The sequence below is a fragment of the Sander lucioperca genome, chromosome 11, assembly GCF_008315115.2.
Source record: "Sander lucioperca isolate FBNREF2018 chromosome 11, SLUC_FBN_1.2, whole genome shotgun sequence".
Lineage (NCBI taxonomy): Eukaryota > Metazoa > Chordata > Actinopteri > Perciformes > Percidae > Sander > Sander lucioperca.
Window position 1 is genome coordinate 40,137,303 of NC_050183.1, and position 27,837 is coordinate 40,165,139.

The 27,837-nt window shown below is 40.4% G+C and overlaps 1 protein-coding gene across 1 annotated transcript; it reads right to left on the minus strand.

Moving 5' to 3' along the window:
- Window positions 1–405: 405 nt before the first annotated feature.
- On the minus strand, window positions 406–26,875 carry LOC116059035 (protein NLRC3-like). Its single transcript, XM_036007723.1, has 10 exons — window positions 26,725–26,875; window positions 22,857–23,003; window positions 14,879–14,909; window positions 14,488–14,497; window positions 12,339–14,220; window positions 8,438–8,611; window positions 4,990–5,163; window positions 4,249–4,422; window positions 1,985–2,158; window positions 406–681 (listed from the first exon to the last, which is right to left on the minus strand). Exons 1-10 carry the CDS (start codon window positions 26,850–26,852, stop codon window positions 672–674), a joined length of 2,904 nt encoding a protein of 967 aa, XP_035863616.1. The 5' UTR covers window positions 26,853–26,875; the 3' UTR covers window positions 406–671.
- Window positions 26,876–27,837: the final 962 nt, after the last annotated feature.

Below are 27,837 nucleotides of genomic sequence, written 5' to 3' on the forward strand. Positions count from 1 at the left end.
ACTGAAAATATCAAGTTTAGAAGAAAATGTGGATGGTACAACAAGGCAGACCTGCTAGGTTCTAAGGGAATGATTGTAAAGATTTACAGAGAATATGATTAGGGCATTTCCTCTCTAACTGGGAGGTTTTATAAAGAATATGTTTAGGTAATTTCCTCTCTAACTGGGAGGTTTTGGGACTGATTGGTGGGATTGCTGTGGACGAAGTACACAAGGAGATACACTGGTAAGAGCCAATGAGGTTTAACCATGTATCAGCTAATTTAAATAGCTCACGTTACTGCATTGTGTCAACAGTTAACCTCATTTAATATTGTATGCCACCGTCTCTGCGTCTGGAGCTTAGCACCGCACAAGACCATTGGGATTGGTTTAAAGAAATCCAAACAACCCAGAGTGTTTCATCTCCTATCCCAGAATGCATCTGTTGTGTAGCCAGACCTTCCTCCATAGTGCTGTGTAGATAGAGCTGGACATTAGAGACTAAGTGTGGAGCAGAAGGAGTGGAGGAGTCTCAGTGTGTCTGCAGAGACTGTAGAAGGACAGAGCAGCAGCAGAGCAGTCCAGATACACTGATGATACTCTGTCAGATCCAGAGGAACACACAGGGATGATGACGGACTCCACATCGGGTCTCAACACATCCTCCTTTCTGATCACTCTGAGTCAGATCACTTCCATCTGATGAGAAAAGAACAGAGGAAATAAATGAGTGTTTCCAGAGACTCCGTTCATCAGCTGTCAGTCAGTGATGCAGCACATCCAGTATAAAGAGCAGGAGAGACTTCAGTCCAGAAAACAGAGACGATCACTGCTCACTTTAATGATGATTTACTGCTGTTGGGTTGAGAGCTGTTAAAAACCATCTGAATGTTTCATCTACTTTTACATATAGCATGATAAATATGAAAATATGGAGTCTGTTATGAACATATTCAGACAAAACAAATGACAGGAATAATAATATAATAAATAAATAATGTTAAAGACTGAACAGTAAAACATCAGCAGTGAAAACTGGACTTCAGCAGAGCTTCTGCTCTGTATGAAGTCCACATGGTTATTAAATGTAATGCTGGTTCTATGAAATAAGAGCCAGTGATTTGCAGGCTTCAGTCAGACTGATCTCAGAGCTGTGACAAAGATGAATTGATCAGTTGTTTAGTGTTGAAATGAGAGAACAAACACTGAGATCAGATTTGATGGTTGGACAGTTTGATGTCTGAAAATGTTGTGATGCTATCAGCTGTAATCCAGATTAATTTCCTACAGACATGAACACAAGAAAAACAGTCGTCTTCACATCAACTCAAACACATGATCACAACAAGATTCTGTGTCACAACTTAGGGAATAGGAGGACCCAAAAGCAGAGAACAGGCAGGAGAAAGTTCAGCTTTAGGATTTTATTTGACAAAAAGAACAAAGTACCGATTGACAAAGGGAGTCCCGAATTCAGCAGGCAAAAACTAATTCCAGAGCAAAGGTCAAAAGGAGGACTGGAAATACAAAAAAAAACAAAAGTAGTCCATAACACAGGAACTTGAGACAAAAGAAAATCCAGGAAGCACAGAACCTGACTGAAACTGACACATGGACACAAGACAAGGGGAACACAGAGGCTAAATACAAGAGGTAACAAGCAAACAAGGGACAGGTGATTCAACAGGTGAAACGCATCAGGGCGGGGCAGAACAATCAGACAGGCGGGAACACACAAGACAGGAAGTAAAACTAGACAAGACAAGGGCGAAAACCAGACTACCAAAATAAAACAGGAAACAGAAACATACACCATCATCAGAAACCATACACAATTAAAACAGTCTGACTCATCTGATTGGCTGACTGTCCTATCTCTCCTCTCACAGCTTCACTGAGAAGTGTGGAGGTTTACAGTAAATGCTGGATCTTTGCTTTAATACTAACTGTTTAGTTCAATACTGCTGAGACCAGCATGGACTGACTCCAACCTTCTACTGACCTCAGAGTCTCCAGTCGACAGTTTGGACTCTTCACAAAACCACAGAGCAGCTTCACTCCTGAATCCTGCAGCTTGTTCTCACTCAGGTGCAGCTCTCTCAGATGGGAGGGGTTGGACTTCAGAGCTGAGGCCAGAGAAGCACAACTGATCTCTGACATTCTGCAGCCCCACAATCTGAATGAAGAATAAATGATGATGATACAATACTATATTGGTCCTTTAAACAGCTGCATTTGGAAATATGCTTTGGTCTCTTTGTTATCATCTTGTGTTATGTGTGTGTGTGTGTGTGTGTGTGTGTGTGTATGTGTGTGTGTGTGTGTGTTCTGAAGGATCAATATCTATCAGACATTATTTGAAAACACTTTGAAATTAACAGAAACCAAATAAATTTTTCTACTTCAGCAAGTAAACTATCCATTTAAAACCAATATTATTTCAGAAGATCTTCTGTATATAGAAGTGACCATTTACCAACAATTATAAACATTCATTTACTTTAAGACCAGTGGACATTTTCTACAGTTTCTTTAACAAACACTAGTTTCTTGTGACTGCAGACAAAATATACTACAAGAACCATGAAAATATGAACAAAACAACATTTACATCTTCATGGATTAAGATATGTTAGTACATAAATTAGGTTCAGTTGTTAGATAATCCGAGCTGAGACCAAAGAAGCACAGCTGATATCTGACAAACTGCAGTTCCACAATCTGAATAAAGAGTAAATGATGTAACCTTAGAAGACAATCCTCCTGTTTGACATCGTCCAAATCAATAATCTGTTCAGAGATGAAGAAGGTTCAGAATGTAGAGGTTCAGAAGCTGGAGATTCCAAACACCTGAACCCAACAGGATGACATCTCTTTGTGACACGACAACACATTCTCACTCCCATCACGTCAGAAAGCCACGCTTGGTCAGGTGGCTTTGGTGTTTGTTATTGACATAAAAAGTCTCCTTTAGCGTCATATTTAGACACGCTTGGCAGGGACCCTTGGTGTCACTATTTGAAGCTCTGGGTCAGGACGTACGTTTAACTGACATGAGGCACAAGAACGGGACAGTTAGGTTTAGGAAAAGATCATGGGTGACCAAGCGCCAGTATTTTACGAGTAGGGAGTGAGAACACGTTGGAAAGGAAGCATTATACACATGTTAAAGTGTCGTTGGTCACAGATCAGACACGACTAAACATACTTTAAACACCTGTGTCTGGAAACATGCTTTACTCTCTGTGATCCTGTTTGGGAGTCTAAAGGTGTGGTTGACAGAGAGACTTCAGTTATTATACATCTTTAAGTTCTGTAAAATGCAGTGTTTGAAATGTTATAAATGTATATCTAGATGTCTCTTTCATGTGGTTCAGTTGGAGTTTAGACTAAATTTGTTCAAACTGTTCAGACTGACACACTTTAAAGTTGTTGTGATTTATGTTCAAAGAAACCCAGAAAACAAGTGAACTGAAGGGAATTAAAACTTCAACAAATTGCCCAAATATAACATGGATGCATGAATGTGCTTCACATGTGAAATAAATGATTACTTTGATTTAACTTTGGTTTCAAAACAGTATCCTGACTAAACATTAACATAAACCAGTCTGTGATCCACTTAACATCCTCTGATCTTAAATATTAGTCAAAATAATGCTTTTTTAAACTAAAACAATAGTTATAATGTCATATAAATTAAGCATATAGACCATGATTCTTTTTTTAAAAGTGTCAAAAACGTGACAAAAACTAAATGCTCCTAGGCTTGCGCACAGCGCGCACACACTATGCTTGTTAAACACTCAGCGCAGCAGCACAAAAACATGCAAAAGATTCCAAATAAAAATATTATGGTGCAAATCCTCCATAATAATTGCAGTGCGCCTAGGTACAAATGCACCTGGCTTTTAAAGGGAATGGGAGATGACACTGAGTGGTTTATTGCATATTCCGTCTAAAACACACCTATGATTAATGAAGACACTAAGTACAACACTCTTGAACCATGCCCCTGGGGCACGGACCCTTTTTTCCGCCGTCAAACTAACAAAAGTGGATATGAATATGCCCTAAACGCACCTGCGCCATGCACTTAACGCCTTGCACTAAGATCATTAAAATAGGGCCCTAAATGTACTACAAGAAACATGAATATATGAACAAAAAGAACATTTACAACTTTTATATATACTTATAAATTAATTTCAGTTGTTAATTAAATGTATTAGATCTATAATAGTAACAGAGAGTGATTGAACTGACCTCAGAGTCTCCAGTCTACAGTTTGGACTCTCCAGAAAACCACACAGCAGCTTCACTCCTGAATCCTGTAGCATGTTTCCTCCCAGCTCCAGCTCTCTCAGATAGGAGGGGTTGGACTTCAGAGCTAAGACCAGAGAAGCACAGCTGATCTCTGACAAACCGCAGCACACCAATCTGAATAAAGAATAAATGACGATGATTAAAATCAATTTCTTCTTCAATCAATACTATATTGATCCTTTAAACAGCTGCAATTGGAAATATCCTTTGTTCTCTCTGTTTTCATCTACATGTCTGTGTGTGTGTGTATGTGTGTGTGTGTGTTTGTTTCTCTGTGTGTGTGTGTTTCTCTATGTGTGTGTGTATGTGTGTGTGTCTATGTGTGTGTGTGTGTGTGTGTGTGTGTGTGTGTGTGTGTGTGTGTGTATGTGTCTGTGTCTAAACTTTAGCTGTCTCCATGAAGCTCCCAGCTAAGCTCCCACTACTCATGATGCAGTCAGGAAACAAGAAAGAGATTACTAATGATAATGGATGTCGATTTTAAAGTCATTTTGAAACTATTTCCCATCGTTCTTCCAATTTCACACCCCCCTGTACTAACGTAACTCGGTACATAGGGTTAGCTCCTTATCTTAAGGCCTAACAATGCAGTGTGTTTCTCACTCTGACTACCCACTTCACACGTGGGTAGGTCAAGGCGAGAAGGAGATAAGCACATTTGAGCACAATACATGAACTGACCTCAGAGTCTCCAGTCTACAGTTTGGACTCTGCAGTCCAGCACATAGACACTCCACTCCTGAATCCAGCAGGTCGTTGGCACTCAGGTCCAGCTCTCTCAGATGGGAGGGATTGGACTTCAGAGCTGAGGCCATGACTTCACAGTCAGCCTCAGAGAGTCCACAGTAAGAAAGTCTGTGATGAGAGATAATAAAAACATTTAAAATAGAATCAAATCTGACACTTTTATCCTAAAGACAGGCAAATCACATTTTCATCAAAAAGCACAAGGGTCTGATGTTTGATTCAGATATGTTGAGGTGAGAGGTCTTTATGAGTCGTTTTGTTTACTTCACAGATCATCATTGTATCATTAAACACAATTTCAGAACGTACAATGATCATATGTAAGCCGCGTGAAATGGGGAACCCCAAATAAGCTACAGCTACAGTCCAACTGGACTCTTATGTGATATAAATAAATTAGTGTAGTCAGCAAATAAAACTTTGCATAAAAACCATGGAATTTGCAAAGTCATTAATATATAATATAAAGAGGAGAGGCCCCAAAATTGATCCCTGGGGGACTCCAAATTTGATGGGTTTGCTTATGGAAATTTGGTCATTAATATTTACATATTGCTGTCTGCCCAATAACTACCTTGTGAACGAGCTAAGTGCTAGTCCTCTGATTCTATACTGATGTCATTTATTCTTCTATTATCTTTTCTGTCACATCAGGTACAGCCTTGCATGTAGAACATATTTTCCTAAAACCATACAGGGATGAAGCAATAATATTTAGGTCATCAATGTAGCCATTTAGCCTATTGTACAATACTCTCTCTAAGACCATAGAGATAGTAGGCCAGATTGATATAGGATATAATTGTTCATATCATTTTTATCCCCAGATTTAAATACTGGTATAATTCTTGAAATTGTTGCTCTTTTCGGCACAATTCCAGAAAGAAGAGACAGATTGATACAATAAGTAAGTGGCTCCATGACATCAAGTGCAATGGCTTTCAGAATTTTACACAGATTTCATCCTCAGCGGTGTACAAGCTTTGTAAGTTTGTGATGATTTTATAGACTTCATTGCAGTCAGTTGGCTTCATAAAAAAGGAATTGACATAGTTGCTCGGCAGGTAATGGTTAAAAGAGATACCCTGAAGTTGATTTCTTTTGGTAGAGAGATTTTCCCCAATGGAGACAAAGTAATTATTAAAGCTATTTGCTAGCTCAATGTAATTAGTGACATTACTTAAATGTGAGTGTATGCCCACAGTATTTGGGAGCACAGTGCTGTTATGGCTCTTCTTTAGGACTTCATTTAGCACTTTTCAAGACTTCTTGGAGTCATCCTGTGATGCTTGTATGAGGTGTGTATAGTGTTTACTTTTACTTTTCCTCATTATATGTGTACGTTTTTTCCTGTAATTAGTGTATATTTCCTTGTTCCTAGCACTTGGGTTTTTTAAGGAATGTTTGTAAAGTTTGTTTTTATGCGTGATAGATTTTAAGAAACCCTTTGTAAGCCAGGGGTTGTGACCAGTTGCACTGCATACGGCATTCTCTGGGATGGTACAACAAATGGGAGTTTGATCTCATTTATTAGGTTGTCATATGCAGTGTCAGGATCATTGCAGTCATAGACTGCTTCCTATGTTTTGGCCTGCAAGCTTTCAGTCAGTTGTTGCAGGGTTCTCTTATTTAGTACTTTCGTTTGTTTTTCGCCGTGGTAATTTAATCTTACTAGCGAGCTCTAGAAATAATACAATTGGAAAATTAACAGTAATATCCGAAAACACAACTCCAGATTCTAGCCTAGTGTTTTGAATGTTTGTAATGTTATTGTCAATAGTTGATCTAGTGGAATGCGTTACTCTGGTAAAATTATTTATGGTACAAAAGAAAGAAGAAGAATGTAAAGTATTAATGAAATAAATTTTTGCAGCATCATCTCTGGAAACATCAATACTGAAGGCCCTTATTTTTCCTGTTTATGGAAAGTAAAATGTTCTCCAGTTTGACCTTGAAAGCATCAAGATCAGAGTCGGGCGAGAAATAAATCACTCCTACTATGAGTTTTTTTAGTATTTGTGAGGTTTATCTCAATAAAAAGTGAGTCAGAATGATTATCATCTAAGACAATGTCATCACAAACCCTCATGTGATGTCTGGAGTGCACATATAAACAAACACTACCACCAGTGTGGCCAGGCCTGTTTTTGATAAAGAGGTCACGGGACCCCTTTATCAAAATGCCCACGCCATACAGACAGAGATCCATTATGGATTTTTTAAATCGATACTGGATCATTCAAATGCAAAAAAATGATATTTTTTAAACCATCCCTATTCCCTTACAATAATAATATTTATAATAATGTTTTGGTAAGTAGTTATTCTCTTTTTTAAGCGATGGGGATGATGAAATTAAGACTCCTGTTTAATTTATAGTATAACTACAATATCACTTCTTCTCTGAGCTTGAGGAAGATAAAATCCCATCACTGAAGTGAACCTGCTGTGCTCTCCACTGGCAGAATGGACCTGGAGGTCGTCCCAGCAGCTGACTGTGTGATCAGCTGATGTCTCAGTAAATCAGGAGATGAATACACACATTCAATAAAAAACAACAGCTAATGTGTGCTTCTATTTTTTCTAGATCTTGTCTTTAATGTTACTGAAATGTAAAAGAAATGCGTCGTCTGACAGTTTAAATTTCAGGGTGACCAGATGGAAACGGAGATGAAATGGAACAAGCTTTAAAAAACATAATATCTTTGGAATAAACCTGTTTACAGACCAGTCCATTCAAACACTACCAGAGAGAGAGAGAAAGAGAGAGAGAGAGAGAGATGCCCTACTGTTGATAAATCAAACTTATTTCTAATGCAGAAAAAGACATATCAAATCATTGTTGGCACTAAACAATGTAAAGTTGCAGCTTTTTTTTAACAAGGATGGGTATGTTTTGTTGGCCTCCCCTCACATCCTCTCTCACATCAAACAATGATTATGGATATTAGGGCTGGGTATTGCCTCTAATTTCCTGATATATTTGATTCCGATACACAAAATTCAATGTTGATTTGGGATAATTCAGTTGCAAAACTAATTTAGCTTGGATATGAAAGAGATGATACAGTTGTACAAGGTTCACTCTAACCTGCTGCATAGAGACAGAGCGCATCGCGTCATACTCTGAAAGCCACGGCCCACCTCCTAACTTATTGTTCATCAGACGTGACAAAAAAAAGCATGCGGGTAGGCCAGGGGCGAAAATCAGAGATTAGCTAACATTAGCCAACATATTTATAAAGAATCACATGTGAATAGTAATTTCAGCATTCAAATAGATTTGATATTTTAAATATTCAAACTACATTTGACTTTTGGAATTTGTTCCAACAGCCCTAGTCAGTTATACACTGTATGTGAGCACAATACATGAACTGACCTCAGAGTCTCCAGTCTACAGTTTGGACTCTGCAGTCCTGAACACAGACACCCCACTCCTGAATCCAGCAGGTCGTTGTAACTCAGGTCCAGCTCTCTCAGATGGGAGGGATTGGACTTCAGAGCTGAGGCCACGACTTCATAGTCAGTCTCAGAGAATAAACAGTTATTAAGCCTGTGATGACAGATAATAAAAACATTTTAAAAAAATCAAATCTGAAACTTTTATCCTTAAAAAACACATTTGATCACAAAGCTCATTCACAAGGGTCTGACGTTTGATTTACATATGTTGAGGTGAGAGGTCACGGGACCCCTTTCAAAATGGCCATGCCATACAGACAGAGATCCGTCCTGGATTTTTTTTGTATTAAAAAGTTAAGACTGCAGTCTTGCATTTATAGTATAACTACAATAAAACTTCTCTGAGCTTGAGGAAGATAAAATCCCACCACTGAGTTGAACCTGTTGAGCTCTCCTTCACTGGTAGAATGAACCTGGAGGTTGTCCCAGCATGACTGTGTGATAAGCTGCTGTCTCAGCAAATCAGGAGATGAATACACACATTCAATAAAAAAAACACAGAGCTGATGTGTGCTGCTATTTTCTCTGACCATCTTGTCTTTAGTGTTACTGAAATGTAAAAGAAACACGTTGTCTGACAGTTTCAATTTTAGGGTGACCAGATGGAAAAGCAGAAGAAATGGGACAAGAGTTAAAAAGCTTGTCCCATTTCAAAAGATGCTCATTGTTGGAAACTAAACAATGTAAAGTTGCAGCTTTTATTTAACGAGGATGGAGATGTTTTGTTGGCATCCACTCAAATCCTCTCTCACATCTAACAATAATTACAGATATTAGGGCTGGCTATTGCCACTAGTTTATTTTGTCATGCCCCGGTGAGATTCTGGTGTTGTGTGACTGTGTTTTTGTTTTAATTTCTCGTTTGGTTGTGCTTGCAGTGTGGCTGGTGTGTTTTTGTTTTTCCCCTAATGTCATTTTCCACAGTGTGTGGACACGCCTTCTCCTGCTGCTCTCATCCCACACCTGGCATCACTTCCCAATCAACTCACCTGAGACTCATCAGTTCATCACCTGCCTTTAAAGCCGAACTCATACTCAGGGTAAGTAACAAGCCGCATTGTTACTTACCCTGAGTATGAGTTTACTGCAGCTGTTGTTTGAGATTTCCAGTTTTGATTCTTGCCTTGATCTAACTTGTCTGTTTCCATGTTCTAGAAGAATACTCACCTTCAGCAACTACCAGACCTTGGACCCAGTCATCTCTACACCAGTCTCCTGCCTACCTCAAACCGGTTTCCCTCTCCGTCTTCACTGCCAGTCTCCAGCCAGCTACAAACCCCGAATCCCTCGTCATTCTTAACTGCCTTTCTCCAACCCACTACGAACCAGTTTTCCCCCACAACTAATTCTCACTCTGAGCCAAATAAAATAATTGCTCTTTTGCACCACTACAGTTTTCACGTCTGAGTTCTGTCCCCACTCCTGACATATTTGAGATAATTCAGTTGCAAAACTAATTTATCTTGGATATGAAAGAGATGATACAGTTGTACAAGGTTCCCTCTAACCTGCTGCATAGAGACAGAGTGCATCACGTCATACTCTGAAAGCCACGCCCACCGGAGGGGAAAACATCTCTCCGCTTCTATCTGTAAGTTAAGCTAACACACATAACGTTGGACATATCGTTGGTTGGTGTGATGATGCTGTGGGATCCTACACTATTCCCATTCTCTCCGCTGATTCCTCACATCTGTATCCACTTTTTACCATATAAAAGCTCAGTATTTCGGGTCAGCAGCTTATGTAAATTTAAGTTCTGGGTTATTTCCCCTTTTGGTAGTGCATATCAGCACACAGCATCTTTTAGGAATGTTTCTGTTTTCTAGCAGACGGAATAAAGAGAAGGAAACCTTCACACAATACAAGTCAACGGAGAGCTGAGAGATGTTTTCCCCTCCGGTGGACTTACCTCTTTCCCTATTTTTAAAGTCTCAATGTTTACATCAAGAATTGACCCCAAAGCAGTTACATTAAAGGGTAACTACTGTTTTTTTTCAACCTGGTCCAGTTTTGGTCCAGTATTGAGCAAGATCGCAATGACAGGCTGGCGCAAATCAAGCTACAATGTAACCTAATTGGCCAATTGTGGAGCCTTGCTTTTTGTCCAATAAAAGTGATCACATGTTGTCGAAATCATTTAAATATTGAGCCATTACATTGAAAATCCTTTATAACAGCAGCCTATGATTTATGTAGCCTACTCCGTAACAACAGACTACCTGAATGCTTTTTTCTCTTCTCGCGTTTCAGTCTCCACACCGCTGTCTGCGGACAAAAAGTCATGTCCTGAGATCGATAATGTTGTCAGATACTTTTAGTGACAATGTGAGCCTGTCAGTAGCAAAAAAAATGCTTAATGGACAAAAAACAAGGCTTCACAATTGGCCCATTAGGTTACATCATAGATCCGTTTGCGCCGGCTCGTCATTGTGATCTCGCTCAATACTGGACCAAATTCAAAGATTTTGGTCACATCAGTCTATTAAACACAACTGCATGGGAAAATGGGGCCCAGGTTGAAAAAAAAATGGTAGTTACCCTTTAATTTACTTTTCATTCAACATGAACACAATAAAGTACAGCTCCACAGACTCTACAGTCAGAGAGTTTAGAGACATTTCATTCAGATTTCCTTTTAAAATGGCGATGTCAGTTTCTCCTTCTCCAAAATGTATCCTGTAACTTGTAATGTAACTTTGGAGCGTTATCTAATCTTCCCGACAGCTAGCATGACATAGTTGATTCCAAGGGATTCCTTAGGTCTTCTAGTTTCATATGATACAGACAGAAACCCATTCTGGATTGTATATATTGATGTTGGATCATTCAAATGAAAATCAATTTAAATCAGCAAAATATATTTTTGAACCCTCGTGTTGTCTTCCTGTTGACCACACAGCTTTTTGACATTCCCCAATGTTTTGGTCGTCTTTTTCGACACTTTTGGTTTGACTTATGGCTTTTTTGACGTTTTGAAGCGATGTCTGTGTTGATTTTATTTTTTTATTTTACGTTTTTGTTCTTTTTTATCAAGTTTTTGAAGCTTTTTCTGATGTCTGTCGAGTTTTTCGGGGTTTTTTCCCACGCTTTTGAAGCATTTTTGTCACTTTTTTCAACCTATCAATTTTTTAAATGCTATAAAATCTAATAAAATACCCAAATTAATTGAAAGTATTTAACTGATCATTTATTTTACACTAAAGAACATTGTATGGAACATCCACGTTATATTTTATTTTTTGAACAATTTGTTGAAAGAAACCCACATTGTTGATATAGAGAATTTTTGAAAATGGGTCATTTGACCCGAGGACAACAGGAGGGTTAAACCAGCCCTGATAGATATTGTGTAAAATGTGAAAATGAACAGAAACATCCTTATAATTAAATAGGTCAGAAACTGCTCATAAAATACGGTAAAAATAACTGAATGAAAGTTATTATGAAAAAGCTTAAACTCCATGTGATGTTAGTTCAGCAGATCACAAATAATAAATGTCTGTATATAAAATAGACATATTATAGAAACACACTGCTGACTGTATACACTGTAAAAAGGCTGTCTGTTGTGATTAAATGATGACAGGAGATACTTTAGCTACAAACATAAAGATCATCATCGTGTCATTCTCACAGCATTTGAGACAACAAAGACATTTGCAGAGTAACATGTAGAATTATTTACAATAAGCAGGTTTATCTTTTATAGTGTATAAGTTTTATATTGTTCATGTGTGTAAAGTCTGTATGTTTACTCTAATACTGATGGCCTCAGCTTCACACTGATTTAAAATGATAATCACATCTGGACTTACCGAGCCTTTCTGCAGTTCCTCACAGCTGGAAGCAGTCTCCGTCGTCCCTCTGATGATGTTTTGTACTTTTCCAGGTCCAACTCATCCAGAACCTCCTCTGACATCTGCAGCATGTAGGACAGAGCTGAGCAGTGGATCTCAGAGAGTCTCTTCTCTGATCTGTTCTCTGACTTCAGGAACTCTTGGATCTCCTTATTGAACGAGTGGTCGTTCATCTCCGTCAGACAGTGGAAGATGTTGATTCTTCTGTCAGGAGAGATCTCATACATGTTCATCTCATCATCATCATCATAACTGTTCATCTCCTTCAGGTTGTTGATGGCTCTCCACACGATTTCTGGACTTTTGTCTGTCTGACCCAGCAGGCCTCCTAAGAGTCTCTGGTTGGACTCCAGAGAGAGGCCATGAAGGAAGCGGACAAACAGGTCCAGGTGGCCATTTTTACTTTCAAGGGATTTCTCCATGGCTCTCTTAAGGAAGACATTCAGGGATGGGCAATGGTCATCTTCTTCATTCTCATCCCAGTTATCATCATCATCATCATCATCATCATCATCATCATCATCATCATCATCATCCCAGTCTTCTCCCAGGAAGTCCTTCAGTACCTCTGTGTTCCTGTCGGTGTAACAGTGGAACAGGTAGATTGCAGCCAGAAACTCCTGAACGCTCAGATGAACGAAGCAGTAGACTGTTTTCTGGAAGATCACACTCTCTCTTTTGAAGATCTGTGTACAAACTCCTGCGTACTGCGAGGCCTCTGTGACATCCAGATCACAGCGCTCCAGGTCTTCTTGGTAGAACATGATGTTTCCTTTCTCCAGCTGTTCAAACGCCAGCCTCCCCAGCTTCAGAAGAACTTCCCTGTCGGCCTCCAACAGCTCCTGTGGACTCGTCTCATGTCCCTCAGCATACTTGAGCTTCTTCCTCTTTGTCTGAACCAGCAGGAAGTGTGAGTACATGTCAGTCAGGGTCTTGGGCAGCTCTCCTCTCTGGTCTGTAGTCAACATGTGGTCCAGAACTGTAGCAGTGATCCAGCAGAAGACTGGGATCAGACACATGATGTGGAGGCTCCTGGATGTCTTGATGTGGGAGATGATTCTGCTGGACAGCTCTTCATCACTGACTCTCTTCCTGAAGTACTCCTCCTTCTGGGCATCAGTGAAGCCTTGTACTTCTGTTACCCTGTCAACACACGCAGGAGGGATCTGATTGGCTGCTGCAGGTCGGGAAGTTATCCAGACAAGAACAGAGGGAAGCAACTTCCCCTGGATGAGGTTTGTCAACAGCACGTTGACTGATGACTTCTGTGTGGCATCAGAAACAGCCTCATTGTTGTTGAAATCCAGTGAAAGTCTGCTTTCATCCAGGCCATCAAAGATGAAGAGAACTTTAGAGCCAGCGAGCTGCTCTGCTGGGACCTCCTGTAATGTCGGATGGAAAACACGGAGCAGCTCCAGAAGACTGTACTGCTCATCTTTGATCAAGTTCAGCTCCCTGAAGGAAAGAGGAATCACCAGACTGATATCTTGGTTTTCCAAACCCTCGGCCCAGTCCAGACAGAACTTCTGCACTGAGAAGGTTTTTCCAACGCCAGCGACGCCGCTCGTCAGAACCACTCTGATGTGTTTCTGTTGGTCAGGTAAGGCTTTAAAGATGTCGCAGCACTTGATTGAAGAGTCATGGAGGGTCTTCTTCTTGGAAGCTGTCTCGAGCTGCCACACCTCATGTTGGGTATTAACCTCTTCACTCTGTCCATCTATGATGTAGAGGGCAATGTAGATACTGTTGAGGAGGGTTCTACTTCCTGTTTCAGCTCCTTCAGTCACATATTCAAATGTCCCCTTCAGCCTGATCTTATGTTTCAGACGACCACCATCGACTAAAAAAAAGACAAAGGTGAGAGACAAAATAAGAAAAAGATAACAATCTGGTGATTATTGTTATAACCAATATGAAAACATCCAGTTAAATTTCCGATGGACGTAAACTGTAATGATATTTATGTTAAATGTCTGCGCGAGTGCAACACAATATATATATATATATATATATATATATATAAGCAAATATACGTGTTATGCTATAACTTTGTTGAATATTGATATATACGATACATAATCACACAAAGTGTTCTCAGTTCTGCTACTTTCAGTACTCTTAAATACAACACGCTTGTTGAATTAAAAACAAATGAAAGGAAATTATTTCCAACTTTCTTTTATTAAACTAATTGAATTGAATATAAAAGACAAAAAAAGAATGACTTTTATAGTTTTGAAGTTAGTTAAATATTTCCTTTCAACTAACAAAAAAATCTGAGTGTCTTGTTGATATCGCTAAAAGACGATAAAAAAACAATATGTTGTGCAGCCCTAGTCTGTGTTGTCTGACTCAACAAATGTCTCAGTATTCCAACAACCAGTGGTGTGTTCAGACATGAAGACATCAGCAGACAGATGGACAGACTTACTTTGCTCAGAGATGCTCTGATTGGCTGTCTGCAGTCCAGCTCTGGTTCTGGATCTGGACGGCTGCTCCTCCTCAAAAACATCACTCCTCTTCCTCTCTCTGTGAAAACATTTCTTCATCACTAAAATGATTTGTTGATTGTTGTTGAAAATTCTGAATCATTAGTGGACCTTTGAGATTCATTTTCATGAAGATATTTTACAAGAACAAACTCAAAAACACATAATCAAGGTAAGCAAAGCTTCTCTAAAAATGCTGTTTCACCAAATGTTGCACAATTATGATGTTCACTAATTCAAGATGGCACCTGGCGGGTCATAACAGCTGATTGGAAGAAAGGCCAAACCAACCAAATATTTTGAGGCAGTTTTTTTATTTTGAGAAAATAAATACCACATTTCACGCACATTTTCAGATTTTACATAATTAAAAAAATATTTACAGTAACTTCACATTCGGCTTTAAAACCCAGAAAAGATCCATCTGAGTTAGAAACAGTATCTGCACTAATAGTTCTGCATCATGAATATAAATCTTTAAGCATAACATTTTGTCTTCATCTTCAATGCATCATCTTCATCACGTCAGCTGACAGTAAAACAGTCTCTTACTTTGTGTCTGAGGGTCCAGGTTCATTACTGAAGAATGGAGGATGATCATTGCACCGGTCACTCTTCATAGACAGACAGCCAGATACTAAAGACGCTGCTCTATCTTTTATTTTATTTTATTTAACCTTTATTTAACCAAGTAGTTGAGAACAGGTTTTCATTTGCAACAGCAAACTTGCCAAGAAAAGCATAAGTGTGCAGGACAACATGCAGTTTCACATTCAATACAATACAGGAATACAGAATACAATAGGCTACATAAAGTGCAGATTAAGTAGGCTTTACAAAGCCGGTACAGAGTGAGGTGTAAGTAAGACGATGGATATGCGAAAGTGATTTGGTAATAACACAATATACAGGAATAGACAGTCTATAACACTGCTGAGAAGTAGTAAAGAGTAAAAGTGCAAATATGATCTAGTTAGTGATGTAAATCAGTTATAAGGCAATATACATGAATAGACTGTCTAAATACACTCACCTAAAGGATTATTAGGAATACCATACTAATACCGTGTTTGACCCTATCCTATCAATATGGGCCAACATTTCTAAAGAATGCTTCCAGCACCCTGTTGAATCAATGACACAAAGAATTAAGGCAGTTCTGAAGGCAAAAGGGATCCCCCACACCATTACACCACCACCAGCAGCCTACACATTGGTAACAAGGCATGACAGATCCATGTTCTCATTCTGTTTACGCCAACTTCTGACTCTACCATCTGAATGTCTCAACAGAAATCGAGACTCATCAGACCAGGCAACATTTTCCAGTCTTCAACTGTGCAATTTTGGTGAGCTCGTGCAAATTGTAGCCTCATTTTCCTATTTTTAGTGGAGATGAGTGGTACCCGGTGGGGTCTTCTGCTGGTGTAGCCCATCCACGTCAAGGTTATGCGTGTTGTGGCTTCACAAATGCTTTGCTGCATATCTCGGTTGTAACGAGTGGTTATTTGATTCAAAGTTGATCTTCTATCAGCTTGAACCAGTCGGCCCATTCTCCTCTGACCTCTAGCATCAACAAGGCATTTTTGCCCCCCAGGACTGCTGCATACTGGATGTTTTTCCTTTTTCAGACCATTCTTTGTAAACCCTAGAAATGGTTGTGTGTGAAAATCCCAGTAACTGAGCAGATTGTGAAATACTCAAACCAGCCCGTCTGGCACCAACAACCATGCCACGCTCAAAGTTGCTTAGATCACCTTTCTTTCCCATTCTGACAATCAGTTTGGAGTTCAGGAGATTGTCTTGAACAGGACCACACCCCTAAATGCATTGAAGCAGCTGCCATGTAATTGGTTGATTAGATAATTGCATTAACGAGAAATATAACATGTGTTCCTAATAATCCTTTAGGTGAGTGTAAATGCTGAATGTAGTGAAGAGTCAATATACAGTTAGTGCAAATAGTGGTCTAGTTAGTAATGTAGATCAGTAATAACACAATATGCAGGAATAGACAGTCTATGTAACTGCTGAGATGCAGTAAAGAGTCAATGTACAGTTAGTGCAAAGTGTGGTCTAGATAGTGATGTAGATCAGTAATAACACAGTATACATGAATGGACAGACTATATAAATGCTGAAATGTAGTAAAGAGGCAGATTGTGGTCTAGATAGTGATGTAGATCAGTAGATGTGCAAAAATTGTTTAACAACAAAGGTGGGAAGAATAACAGTTGAGCATACTAGGGAGATGAATAGTGCAAAATAACGTAAACAGAATGTGATAGCAATGCAGGTGAAGATGTGCATCTGTGCAACTATGCAATGGGGCATGACAGAGATAATGGAATAATGGTGTGCAAAACAGTGGATGAAAGATGGGGAACAGATTGCAGATTGAACACGTGCAGTGATCGGACAGGAGCTCAGACAGACATACTTTTAAAGCAGTTAGTGGGATAAAGTTTTTGAGTTTCAGGGTTTTTTGTAGTTCATTCCAGTCATTTGCAGCTGAGAACTGGAAGGAGTGGCAGCCAAGGAAGTGTGGGCTTTTGGGGTGACCAAGGAGATGTAACAGCTTGAGCGAAGGCTGCAGGTGGGTTAGGCTATAGTGACCAGTGAGCTTAGGTGCAGCGGGGCCTTGCCTAGCAAGGACTTGTAAATGAGTTGGTACGAGTGAGTTAAGCATTGAGTGTGTAATGAGGGCCAGCCAACTAATGCATAGAGGTTGCAGTGGTGGGTGTTATAAGGGGCTCTAGTCACAAAACGTATGGCACTATGGTAGACAACATCCAGTTTTTTCAGGAGGGAGTTTGAGGCAGCTCTGTAAATGACATCACTGAAATAGAGAATTTGTAAAATTGTCATTTTCACCAAAGCGAGTTTGGCAGCATGAGTGAAGGAGGCCCTGTTGTGGAATAGGAAACCGATCCCAGACTTAAGTTTAGATTTAAGGTGGTTTACGTGTTGTGTTGGTTTAAGTATTTGTACACCACCACATTTTCTATTTCCAACCCATCGAGCGTGGTAATGCTAATCGGAAAGGCAGGGGTGGGCAGCGATCGATTGAAAAGCATGAACTTGGTTTTGCCAGAGTTTAGTAGTAATTGGAGATTACGGAAAGAGTGCTGAATGGCATTGGAGCTCTCCTGGAGGTTTGATAGCACGGTATCCAATGAGGGGCCGGATGTGTAAAGGATGGTGTCATCTGCAATGAGGTGGGTTTGACAGTTCCCAACAGCAAGAGCCACATCAATGATGTATATGGAGAAAAGAGTCAGCCCGAGAATCGAACCTTGTGGCACCTCCATAGTGACATCCATAGGTCCAGACAACAGGCCTTCAGATTTAACGCACTGGACCCTATCAGAAAAATAGTTATCGAACCACGCAAGGCAGTCATGAAACAACTCAAGGTAGTTGAGACTGTCGATAAGAATACAATGGTTAACAGAGTCAAAGGCCTTGGACAGATCAATGTAGACGGCTGCACAGTAATGCTTTTTGTCAATGGCTGCAGTGATGTCGTTTATGACCTTGAGGGTGGCTGTGGTACAGCCATGACCGGCACGGAAGCCAGATTGCGTAGCGGAAAGGACATGGTGGGATTCGAGATGGTTGGTAATCTGTTTATTGACCAAGCTTTCGAAGACTTTCGAAAGACAGGGTAAGACTGATATGGGTCTATAGCAGTTTAGGTCAAGGGTGTCTCCCCCTTTGAAGAGATTGATGTCTGTTGTCCTGAACTCTGCAAACACCAAGAGGTTTTTATTCATATTGCTTCAGTTTTTGATAAATGCTCTTTTTTTAGACCTTTATTTAGCTCTAAACACACAAACTTCTGCTACTGTCAATAATTAGGAGGATTTCAAGTTTGTATTAGTCCTCTTAGATTAGAGAGTTTTTCTGGGTGACTGACAGCTGTCACAGATACAAAGAGGAAGATGGAACAAATTGTCTATGTGTCACAACACAAACGTGGCATTGGCAACTGAGTCATATAATGAGATAGTAGCAGTTTTCTTACTTTGTGTCTGATAGTCCAGGTTCATTACTGCAGTGTGGAGGAAAACCTATGGACCGGTCACTCTTCATAGACAGACAGCCGGATACTACAGACTCTGCTCCATCCTCCTCTTCCTCCAAATCACTCATCTTCTGATCTGAAGTCAGTCTGAGAGGTAAAACAGGAACACTGACTGTGAGCTCTCAACATTTAAAGGAAACAAGTGGAATAACCACACACACACACACACACACACACACACACACACACACACACATGCCTACAGCTGTAAAACTGCTCTGCTTTGGTCATTCTATTGTTTTCCCATGGGGAGAGTGGTACCACCCAACTAGGCACTACCCTACACTGCGCTTTGAGTCTCTATATGCCCTCCCTCGCGGCTTGATATTTCTTTCCTCTACAGTCCACAGGGAGAAACCTGGTGAAACAATCAGAGATCTGGGTTATCTGTTTAACGGAAAGTTGGTTAGATGCAACTATAAGCGATGAGGAAATGAGCAAAAGCAAAATCTACCCACCATAAGAATGTTATATCAAATAATAAATATAACCAAAACAAAGTTGTGGAAGACCTTAAAGGAATTGGGGGCCAGACAAATACTAAGAAACCAAGAAGCACAGGACTAAAAATAAAGGGTGTCCTGAATTTCAATAAGAAAGAGGTTGCTAATCATTTTAATACTTACTTTACTTCTATAGCAGAACAGCTGGTCTCAAATCTTCAACCATCTGGGTTATTTAGCATTTATAGGGTGAAATCATTCTATAATAAACTTGGAGCACTCCCCATTTCATTTTCCTTATGGAAGGTTGACGTAGGGGAGATAGACAAAAAAAGCTCTTACAGCTAGACTGCTCTAACGGCCTTTGGTTAGATGGGTTATCCCCTCGTTTTTTACGAGATGCCGCTGCCCAAATAGCCCCTTACATCTCCCATATTTTTAACCTGTCTATTGAGTCTTGTGTTTTCCCCAATGACCTCAAGAGGGCCAAAGTAGTTCCTCTTTTTAAAAAGGGAAACAGCCACGAGCCAGGTAATTACAGACCGGTCTCTATTTTGTGCACAGTCTCAAACTTTTTGGAAAAGTTGGTCAATGAGCATATATAATACATAAAAACAACTTCAAGTTTAAATTCCAATCCGGATTCAGGAAGTCACATTCTACCGAATCATGGCTACTCTATTTATCTGACATCATACACAGGGAAATAGATAATGGTGTTATTGGATCTTCAAAAGGCATTTGATATGGTGAATCATGACAGACTGATTGCCAAACTTGAGGCCCTGGGGGCAGACAGCTCCACCTGTAGGTGGTTTAGGTCTTACCTATCAGGGAGGGAACAATTGGTGGTCTTAGGGAGAGTGCTGTCTGACCCTAGTGCAGTTGAATGCAGTGTTCCATAAGGAAACATTCTCGGACCGTGATTATTTTTAACATACATTAATGATATGGCAGACTCCTGTTCATGTGAACTATTTATGTATGCTGATAACTCAGCACTTTTAGGGCCATATCTTGCACCCAGCGCAATTGACTTTGCACACCGACGCATGTATCATTCCTATTTTGCACCCGACGCACAGCGGACTTTTCCCTCCACACACGCACGTCAGTAAATTAGGGAATGAATTTGCGCTCTCGGGGGTGGTTCAGCAAAAAGAGGAGGCGTCTCCGGTGCTATTTTGCAATTTCACCACCACAGCTGCTGGTGATGCTGCCACCAAACACATCAAATAACTGATACTATTCTGCATTTAGAAACAAAGTTTCTCCTCTTAAAGTTTTCTCTCCATGTTGTAAACTGCAACATGTCCATGTATTTATTTTTGCCATTTCTACCTGACATTCTGTCTGATATTTTAATAGTCTCCCTTTAAAGTGCTCATATTATGGTTTTTGGCTTTTCCCCTTTCCTTTATTGTGTTATATATTTTTTTGTGCATGGTATAGGTTTACAAAGTGAAAAAGCCCAAAGTCCACCCCAAAGGGACTTACCATATCCAACAGAAAACACTGTTCACAAACTGCTCCAAACAGCTCTATTGTAGTCCAGCCTTTACTTCCGTGATGAACGTGCATCACTTTGTAACACACGTTATAATGCTCGCCTAGCTGCTAGCGTGGCACACCCTCATACTCTGCTTCTGACTGGCTAGTAGTCCTTACCTAGGTACTGTCAGGGCACGCCCTCATACTCTGCTTCTGACTGGCTAGTAGTCCTTACCTAGGTACTGCACATGTACGACTCCCAACAAAGATGGAACAGAAGCCTCACTCGGTAGCTAAAATAGAAAGCTCAACACACAGGGTGAAAAGAGGAGCTGCAGCAATGTGCAGTACAACAAAAATGTGGTGTTTTTTCAAACATTCATTAAACCATGGAAACCATACAGCAAACATCTCCTCACTATCCGCTAGCTGCCTGTCCCCTGAACACACTGTAAAAAAAACGCGGTCTCTGTAGACAGCCCAGGCTCCACAAATGCCAACAAAAACCAACTGCGCCAATCTGCACCACGAAACATAACAAACAGTGTTCCAGCCAATAACCGACAAGAAGGAGTTTGTTGAGCCATCAACGCAGCAGCGTTAGCATGTAGGCTACTTCCACAATGCACGTTCATAACTGTTTCAGGAAGCACGGAAGGGAGGGGGAGGGAACAGGATGAGGATACTCTTTGACTTTGACAATACTTCGAACGTCAACAAGAAGTAACTCACCCAACATCGCTTAGAGCACCTTTAATGTCACTGAAAAGTTATTATACTAATAAAGTCCATTAATTAAAGTACTAGATCAGAAACCCAACAGATTTCTGTCAAACTAAAAAGTTTTTTTATTTTGAGAAAATAAATACCACATTTAATGCACTTTTCAGATTTTAAATCGTTAAAAAAAATGTGTACAGTAACTTCAACATTCGGCGTTAAAACCCAGAAAAGATCCATCTGAGTTAGAACCAGTATCTGCACTAATAGTTCTGCATCATGAATATAAATCTTTTAGCAGAACATTTTGTCTTCATCTTCAATGCATTATCATCTTCATCAGGTCAGCTGACAGTAAAACAGTCTCTTACTTTGTGTCTGAGGGTCCAGGTTCATTACTGAAGAATGGAGGTTCCTCTTTGGAAAAGTCACTCTTCATAGACAGACAGCCGGATACTACAGACTCTGCTCTCTGTCTGTTGTTCTGAACTCTGCAAACACCAACAGGTTTTTATTCATATTGCATCAATCTTTGATACATGCTCTATTTTAGCCCTTTATGAAGCTCTAAACACACACACTGCTGCTACTTTCAATAATTAGGGGATTTAAAGTTTGTATTAGTCCTCTTAGATTAGATTAGAGAGTTTTTCTGGGTGACTGACAGCTGTCACAGATACAAAGAGGAAGATGGAACACGTGTGAATGTGTCCCAACAAAAACGTGGCATTGGTAACTGAATCATTAAATGGAGCTCAGCGAAAATTCTGACAGGAAGACTTACTAATCATGTTTCTCTCTCTCCTAAACCGAACAGATGTTAGAGTCGCCCACTTTAGCTAACCAATCAGAAGAGGCCCTGAAATTCTCAAGCCAATCACAGCATGCCACCTCTGTTTTAAACCTGTCTCTCTCTGCTGCCCAGTTGTCATTTCAGGCTAAGAACAGCCCTCCTCCTCCCCTTGCTCCTCCGGCCTTCATCCCGCACGGCTCCCAGTTCCTCCTCTGACCAGACGGTATCGGCTCATCGGTTCGACATTCGGGTTCCTCACACCGCCATCAGTGTCTAGACTCCATGGGGGGATCAGCTTTTGGCCTTCTAACCCCCTAAATATTATAATTTTTTAATGATGGAGTCTAATCTCCAAAGACTGTACATGTCATATTATGTTTTCGTACAATAAATATTTGCATATCTGCAACAAAGTCTCTCCTGATTGAAATGAGTTAGTAGAAGATGTCTTACTTTGTGTCTGAGGGTCCAGGTTCATTACTGAAGTGTAGAGGAAGACCTTTGGACCGGTCACTCTTCATAGACAGACAGCCAGATACTACAGACTCTGCTCCGTCCTCCTCTTCCTCCAAATCACTCATCTTCTGATCTGAAGTCAGTCTGGGAGGTAAAACAGGAACACTGACTGTGAGCTCACAACATTTAGAGGAAACAAGTTCATACAAGTCACAGGTAAGACTGGAACACACAAATACACACACACACACACACACACACACACACACACACACACACACACACACACACACACACACACTCGGTCAGTTGTCTTTAAATCTGTTTTCTTGAGTTCCAGCAGGTTTAATGTGTATTATTCAGCCAATCAGGACTTTGTGTCAACAATCAAACTGTTGACTTCATTCTAACATTTCTTTCCTCTCCAGTCCACAGGGAGAAAACTGACTCAGAGACTTTAACAGTCAAATAATAAATGTTGGATTAACACTCACCCTGCCTCAGCCTTCAGTTTCCTCCTCCTGCTCTGTTCCCTCAACTCTAAATGGAGTCTCAACTGACTGACCTATTTCACTTTCAGGGTCTCCTCCCTGTTCTCATGTACCTGGATCACCTGCTCACTGTTGCTCCTCCCCTCTCCACTGAGTGCCAGAGAGAGGAGTGTATTTGTGCTCAAACAGATCAATTTCTTTAACTCTCTTGCTGCTGGTGATGCTGCCACCAAACACACCAAATAACTTATACTATTCTGCATTTAGAGACAAAGGGCCTCATTCACCAACCGTTCTTACGAAGAAATGTGTTCTTAAACCCCACTTACTCACTTTTTACGAAGATTCTGACATTCAATTCAATTCAATTTTATTTATAGTATCAAATCATAACAAGAGTTATCTCGAGACACTTTACAGATAGAGTAGGTCTAGACCACACTCTATAAAGCCCCAACAATTCCAATAGTTCCCCCAAGAGCAAGCATTAGCAGTGGCTATTGCGACTAATGTTTTCTTATCGAACACTCAAGAGCACTCTTATGCACATTTGAGTGATGACAATTCGCTCCAAATAATTTAATAGCAATTTAATTTGGACACATACAGACAGGTGTGTACCTACTCTGTCTCTCTCTGGGACATGTTTTCATGCTAATCGAATGAGTTTGGAGCTTTAACGGGGCTACCGCGGACCGCTGGTTAGCTTGAAATGCTAGTATTCGGGGCATGGGGACACTCAAATTAAATTGCTATTTAATACCACTAAAAAGGCTCGAAATATCACCACACTTTAACGTTAGCATAATTAGGGTCCCTAAATGTGAACCGAAGCATTGACAACGTTGTAAGTGTACAGATAGTTTATTAAAAAGATAGATTATAAAGACAGTCACGTTCACGTTTACTTGTGGGAACGTGAACCCTGTGCAACGTGGAATCTCCATAGACAGTATGGGAATTCCACGTTGCACGGGGTTCGACTAGTGTCAATGCTTCGTTTCACATTTAGGGACCCTAATTATGCTAACGTTAAAGTGTGGCGATATTTCAATCCTATATATATATGTTTTGGTTGAAACCAGGAGATTTAGTCATTTGTAAGGAAAGATATTCTGTTCATTACGGTGAACTTGAGCTTCTTTCGGGAGGACATTTTTGAATTGGTTAAAATTCATGAGCTCCTGGAAGGACCTTATGATTTTGTAGAGAGGATGTGTTTTAGATAAAAAGGCCCATTTAATTGCGTGTTTAAATGTGCGCAATTTACGGTATAGTCGGCGGAGAAAGGTGCTGATTACCCAATGAACTGCAGGTTTGGTAAATATGACGTAAGCTGAAGTATCACAGCGTGTGCTAGGGGTGGAACGGTACACAGAAGTCACGGTTCAGTTCATACCTCGGTTCAGACATCACGGTTCGGTACAATGGAGAGAAAAGCAAAACAAAATGCAGAAGGCAATTTTATTTTTTATTGTGCATGTCTCAGGCTGTACCACCTACACTAGTGTAATACAGTGTATCCCCTGAGGTAGCTGCAACAGCCTGAAGTATGTAAAGTAAGATGTAAACAGTAAACAATAAGTACCCCACATCATCTCCAGACTCCATCTGGAACTCCTAAACAAAATAAGACAATCAGCTATAAAACTGAAAATACAGCATCTCTTATTTATGAAAGTGCAAATTACATAGATTAATAACAAAAAAAATTGTGGACGGGATGGCATGTTGTAACGAGGTTCGAGTACATATGGCAAATACGAGTGAATACGGGCGCATTGAAGATAAAATGTAAATTCCGATTGCTTCAGTGATTATTTTGGCCCTATGTGTATCTAAAGGCTGGTTAAGCACTGTAGGGAAGAGAAGGTGGACAGTTTTTTTGTCTCGTTCCAGTGATTGGCACATCACCACTCTCTCGCCTGTACTACTGTAACTAACCCGAAGACCGAAGTTTTCGAGGCGGGGACGGCACCAGGCGGGATGGCATGAGACGAGAGGGCATGACACGGGGGGCTCCAGGCTGCAGCCATACAGTCTTAAAGTTTTCCCAAACTTGCAATCTTAAGAGGCTGGCGGGGGAACTCTTGTGGGTCACCACCACTCGCCATACTCGTCCTATCATGCTGCTATCTCTGACTCACTCACTGGACCATCGACCTGACAAAAAACTGCATACATAGCGGAGCGGAGCTCGGCTAGCTTCAGAGCTAAGGCGGGGCTACAGATTAGGTGTCCCTAAAGAACCCGCATATCTAAAAGTAGTTCCGCATTACATTAGTCACACTTTACATTAATTAATTTGGACGCGAGTTTTATTCATTTTTATACCGTGTATTCTCCGTGTAAATTCATGCACCGAACCGTGATGCCCGTACCGTTTCGGTTCAATACGAATACATGTACCATTCCACCCTTAGCGTGCGCTTTCTGCGGGTTGGCCATGGTGCTGATAACGCTACGTTCCAAATGTACGTACATCTGGCCCTGAGGGTTTAAACACATGTATTCACACATTTCATTTAGTGTTTTAGTTTTGACTTTTAGATGTGGCTCCGCGACCCGACCCCGGCTGAGAGGATGAGGATGGATGGATGAAGATGTGGAATATTTTAATTGTTTTTAGAAAAAGCTGATGCTAACAGACAGTTGGAAAATGTGGGAATGGATTCAAATATTAATGTCATTGAAAAGTCCATTAATTAAAGTACTAAATCAGAAACCCAACAGATTTCTGTCAAACTTTAAATAGTTTTTTTTATTTTGACTAAATAAATACCACATTTTGAGAAAATAAATCCCAAATTTGATGCAATTCAATTCGGCTTTACAACCTGAGTTAGAACCAGTATCTGCACTAATAGTTCTGCGTCAGTATCAATATATATCTTTTAGCAGAACATTTTGTTTTCATCCTCAAAGCAGCATCATCTTCATCAGGTCAGCTGACAGTAAAACAGTCTCTTACTTTGTGTCTGAGGGTCCAGGTTCATTACTGAAGAATGGAGGTTCCTCTTTGGAAAAGTCACTCTTCATAGACAGACAGCCAGATACTACAGACTCTGCTCTCTGTCTGTTGTTCTGAACTCTGCAAACACCAACAGGTTTTTATTCATATTGCATCAATCTTTGATACATGCTCTATTTTAGCCCTTTATGAAGCTCTAAACACACACACTGCTGCTACTTTCAATAATTAGGGGATTTAAAGTTTGTATTAGTCCTCTCAGATTAGATTAGAGAGTTTTTCTGTGTGACTGACAGCTGTCACAGATACAAAGAGGAAGATGGAACAAATGTGTGAATATGTCACAACAAAAACGTGGCATTGGTAACTGAGTCATTAAATGAGTTAGTAGCAGTTGTCTTACTTTGTGTCTGATGGTCCAGGTTCATTACTGAAGTCTGGAGGAGGATATTTGGACCGGTTACTCTTCATAGACAGACAGGCAGATACTACAGACTCTGCTCCGTCCTCCTCTTCCTCCAAATCACTCATCTTCTGATCTGAAGTCAGTCTGAGAGGTAAAACAGGAACACTGACTGTGGGCTCACAACATTTAGAGGAAACAAGTTTGTATAAGTCACAGGTAAGACTGGAACACACACACACACACACACACACACACACACACACAACTCAGTTGTCTTTAAATCTGGGTTTTCTGGAGTTCCAGCAGGTTTAATGTGTATTATTCAGCCAATCAGGACTTTGTGTCGACCATCAAACTGTTGAGTTCATTTTAAATTTGCCTACAGCTGTAAAACTGCTCTGCTCTGGCCGCTCCATTGTTTTCCTATGAGGAGAGCGGTGACGCCCAACTACCTGTGCTGTGCTTTGAGTCTCTATACGCCCTACCTAAGAGTCAATAACAGGAAGTAAACGATCAGGAACTAACACAAACACAGAGTATACAGTACGATAAAACCAGCAAGCACTCCGTCAGTTGTCATGGAGGGAATCGTGAAATTGAGAATTTAAAAAGCTATAAGACAGATTCCATAAGGCCCTACATTAAGTCATAAAAGCTAACAGTAAAATAATAAATGTTGGATTAACACTCACCCTGCCTCAGCCTTCAGTTTCCTCCTCCTGCTCTGTTCTCTTGACTCAAAATGGAGTCTCAACTGACTGAACTCTTTCCATTTCATTTCTCTTCCCTTTTCTCATGAGCCTGGGGCTATGTTACATCAGTGGTGCAACACCTCTTTCACTTCCCCTCAGCACTTTCCCTCAGCACATACCCACAGACATCTTAAGTGTCGTTCAAATTGTCTGAAAAACTGAGTGAACTTGGTGAGATCAACCCTTGGAGGGGTATATGCTAGACTGGATCCGCTAGACGTGTCAAGGGCCAGCCTTATTCTGCCTCTGATTGGCTTACCCTGGTATTCTTACCCGTAACCCTAACCTGTAGTAGGAGGCAGTAGAAAGAGAACACGGGTATTCTGGGTGGTAATGATGGTAACGTGGGTAAGAAGAA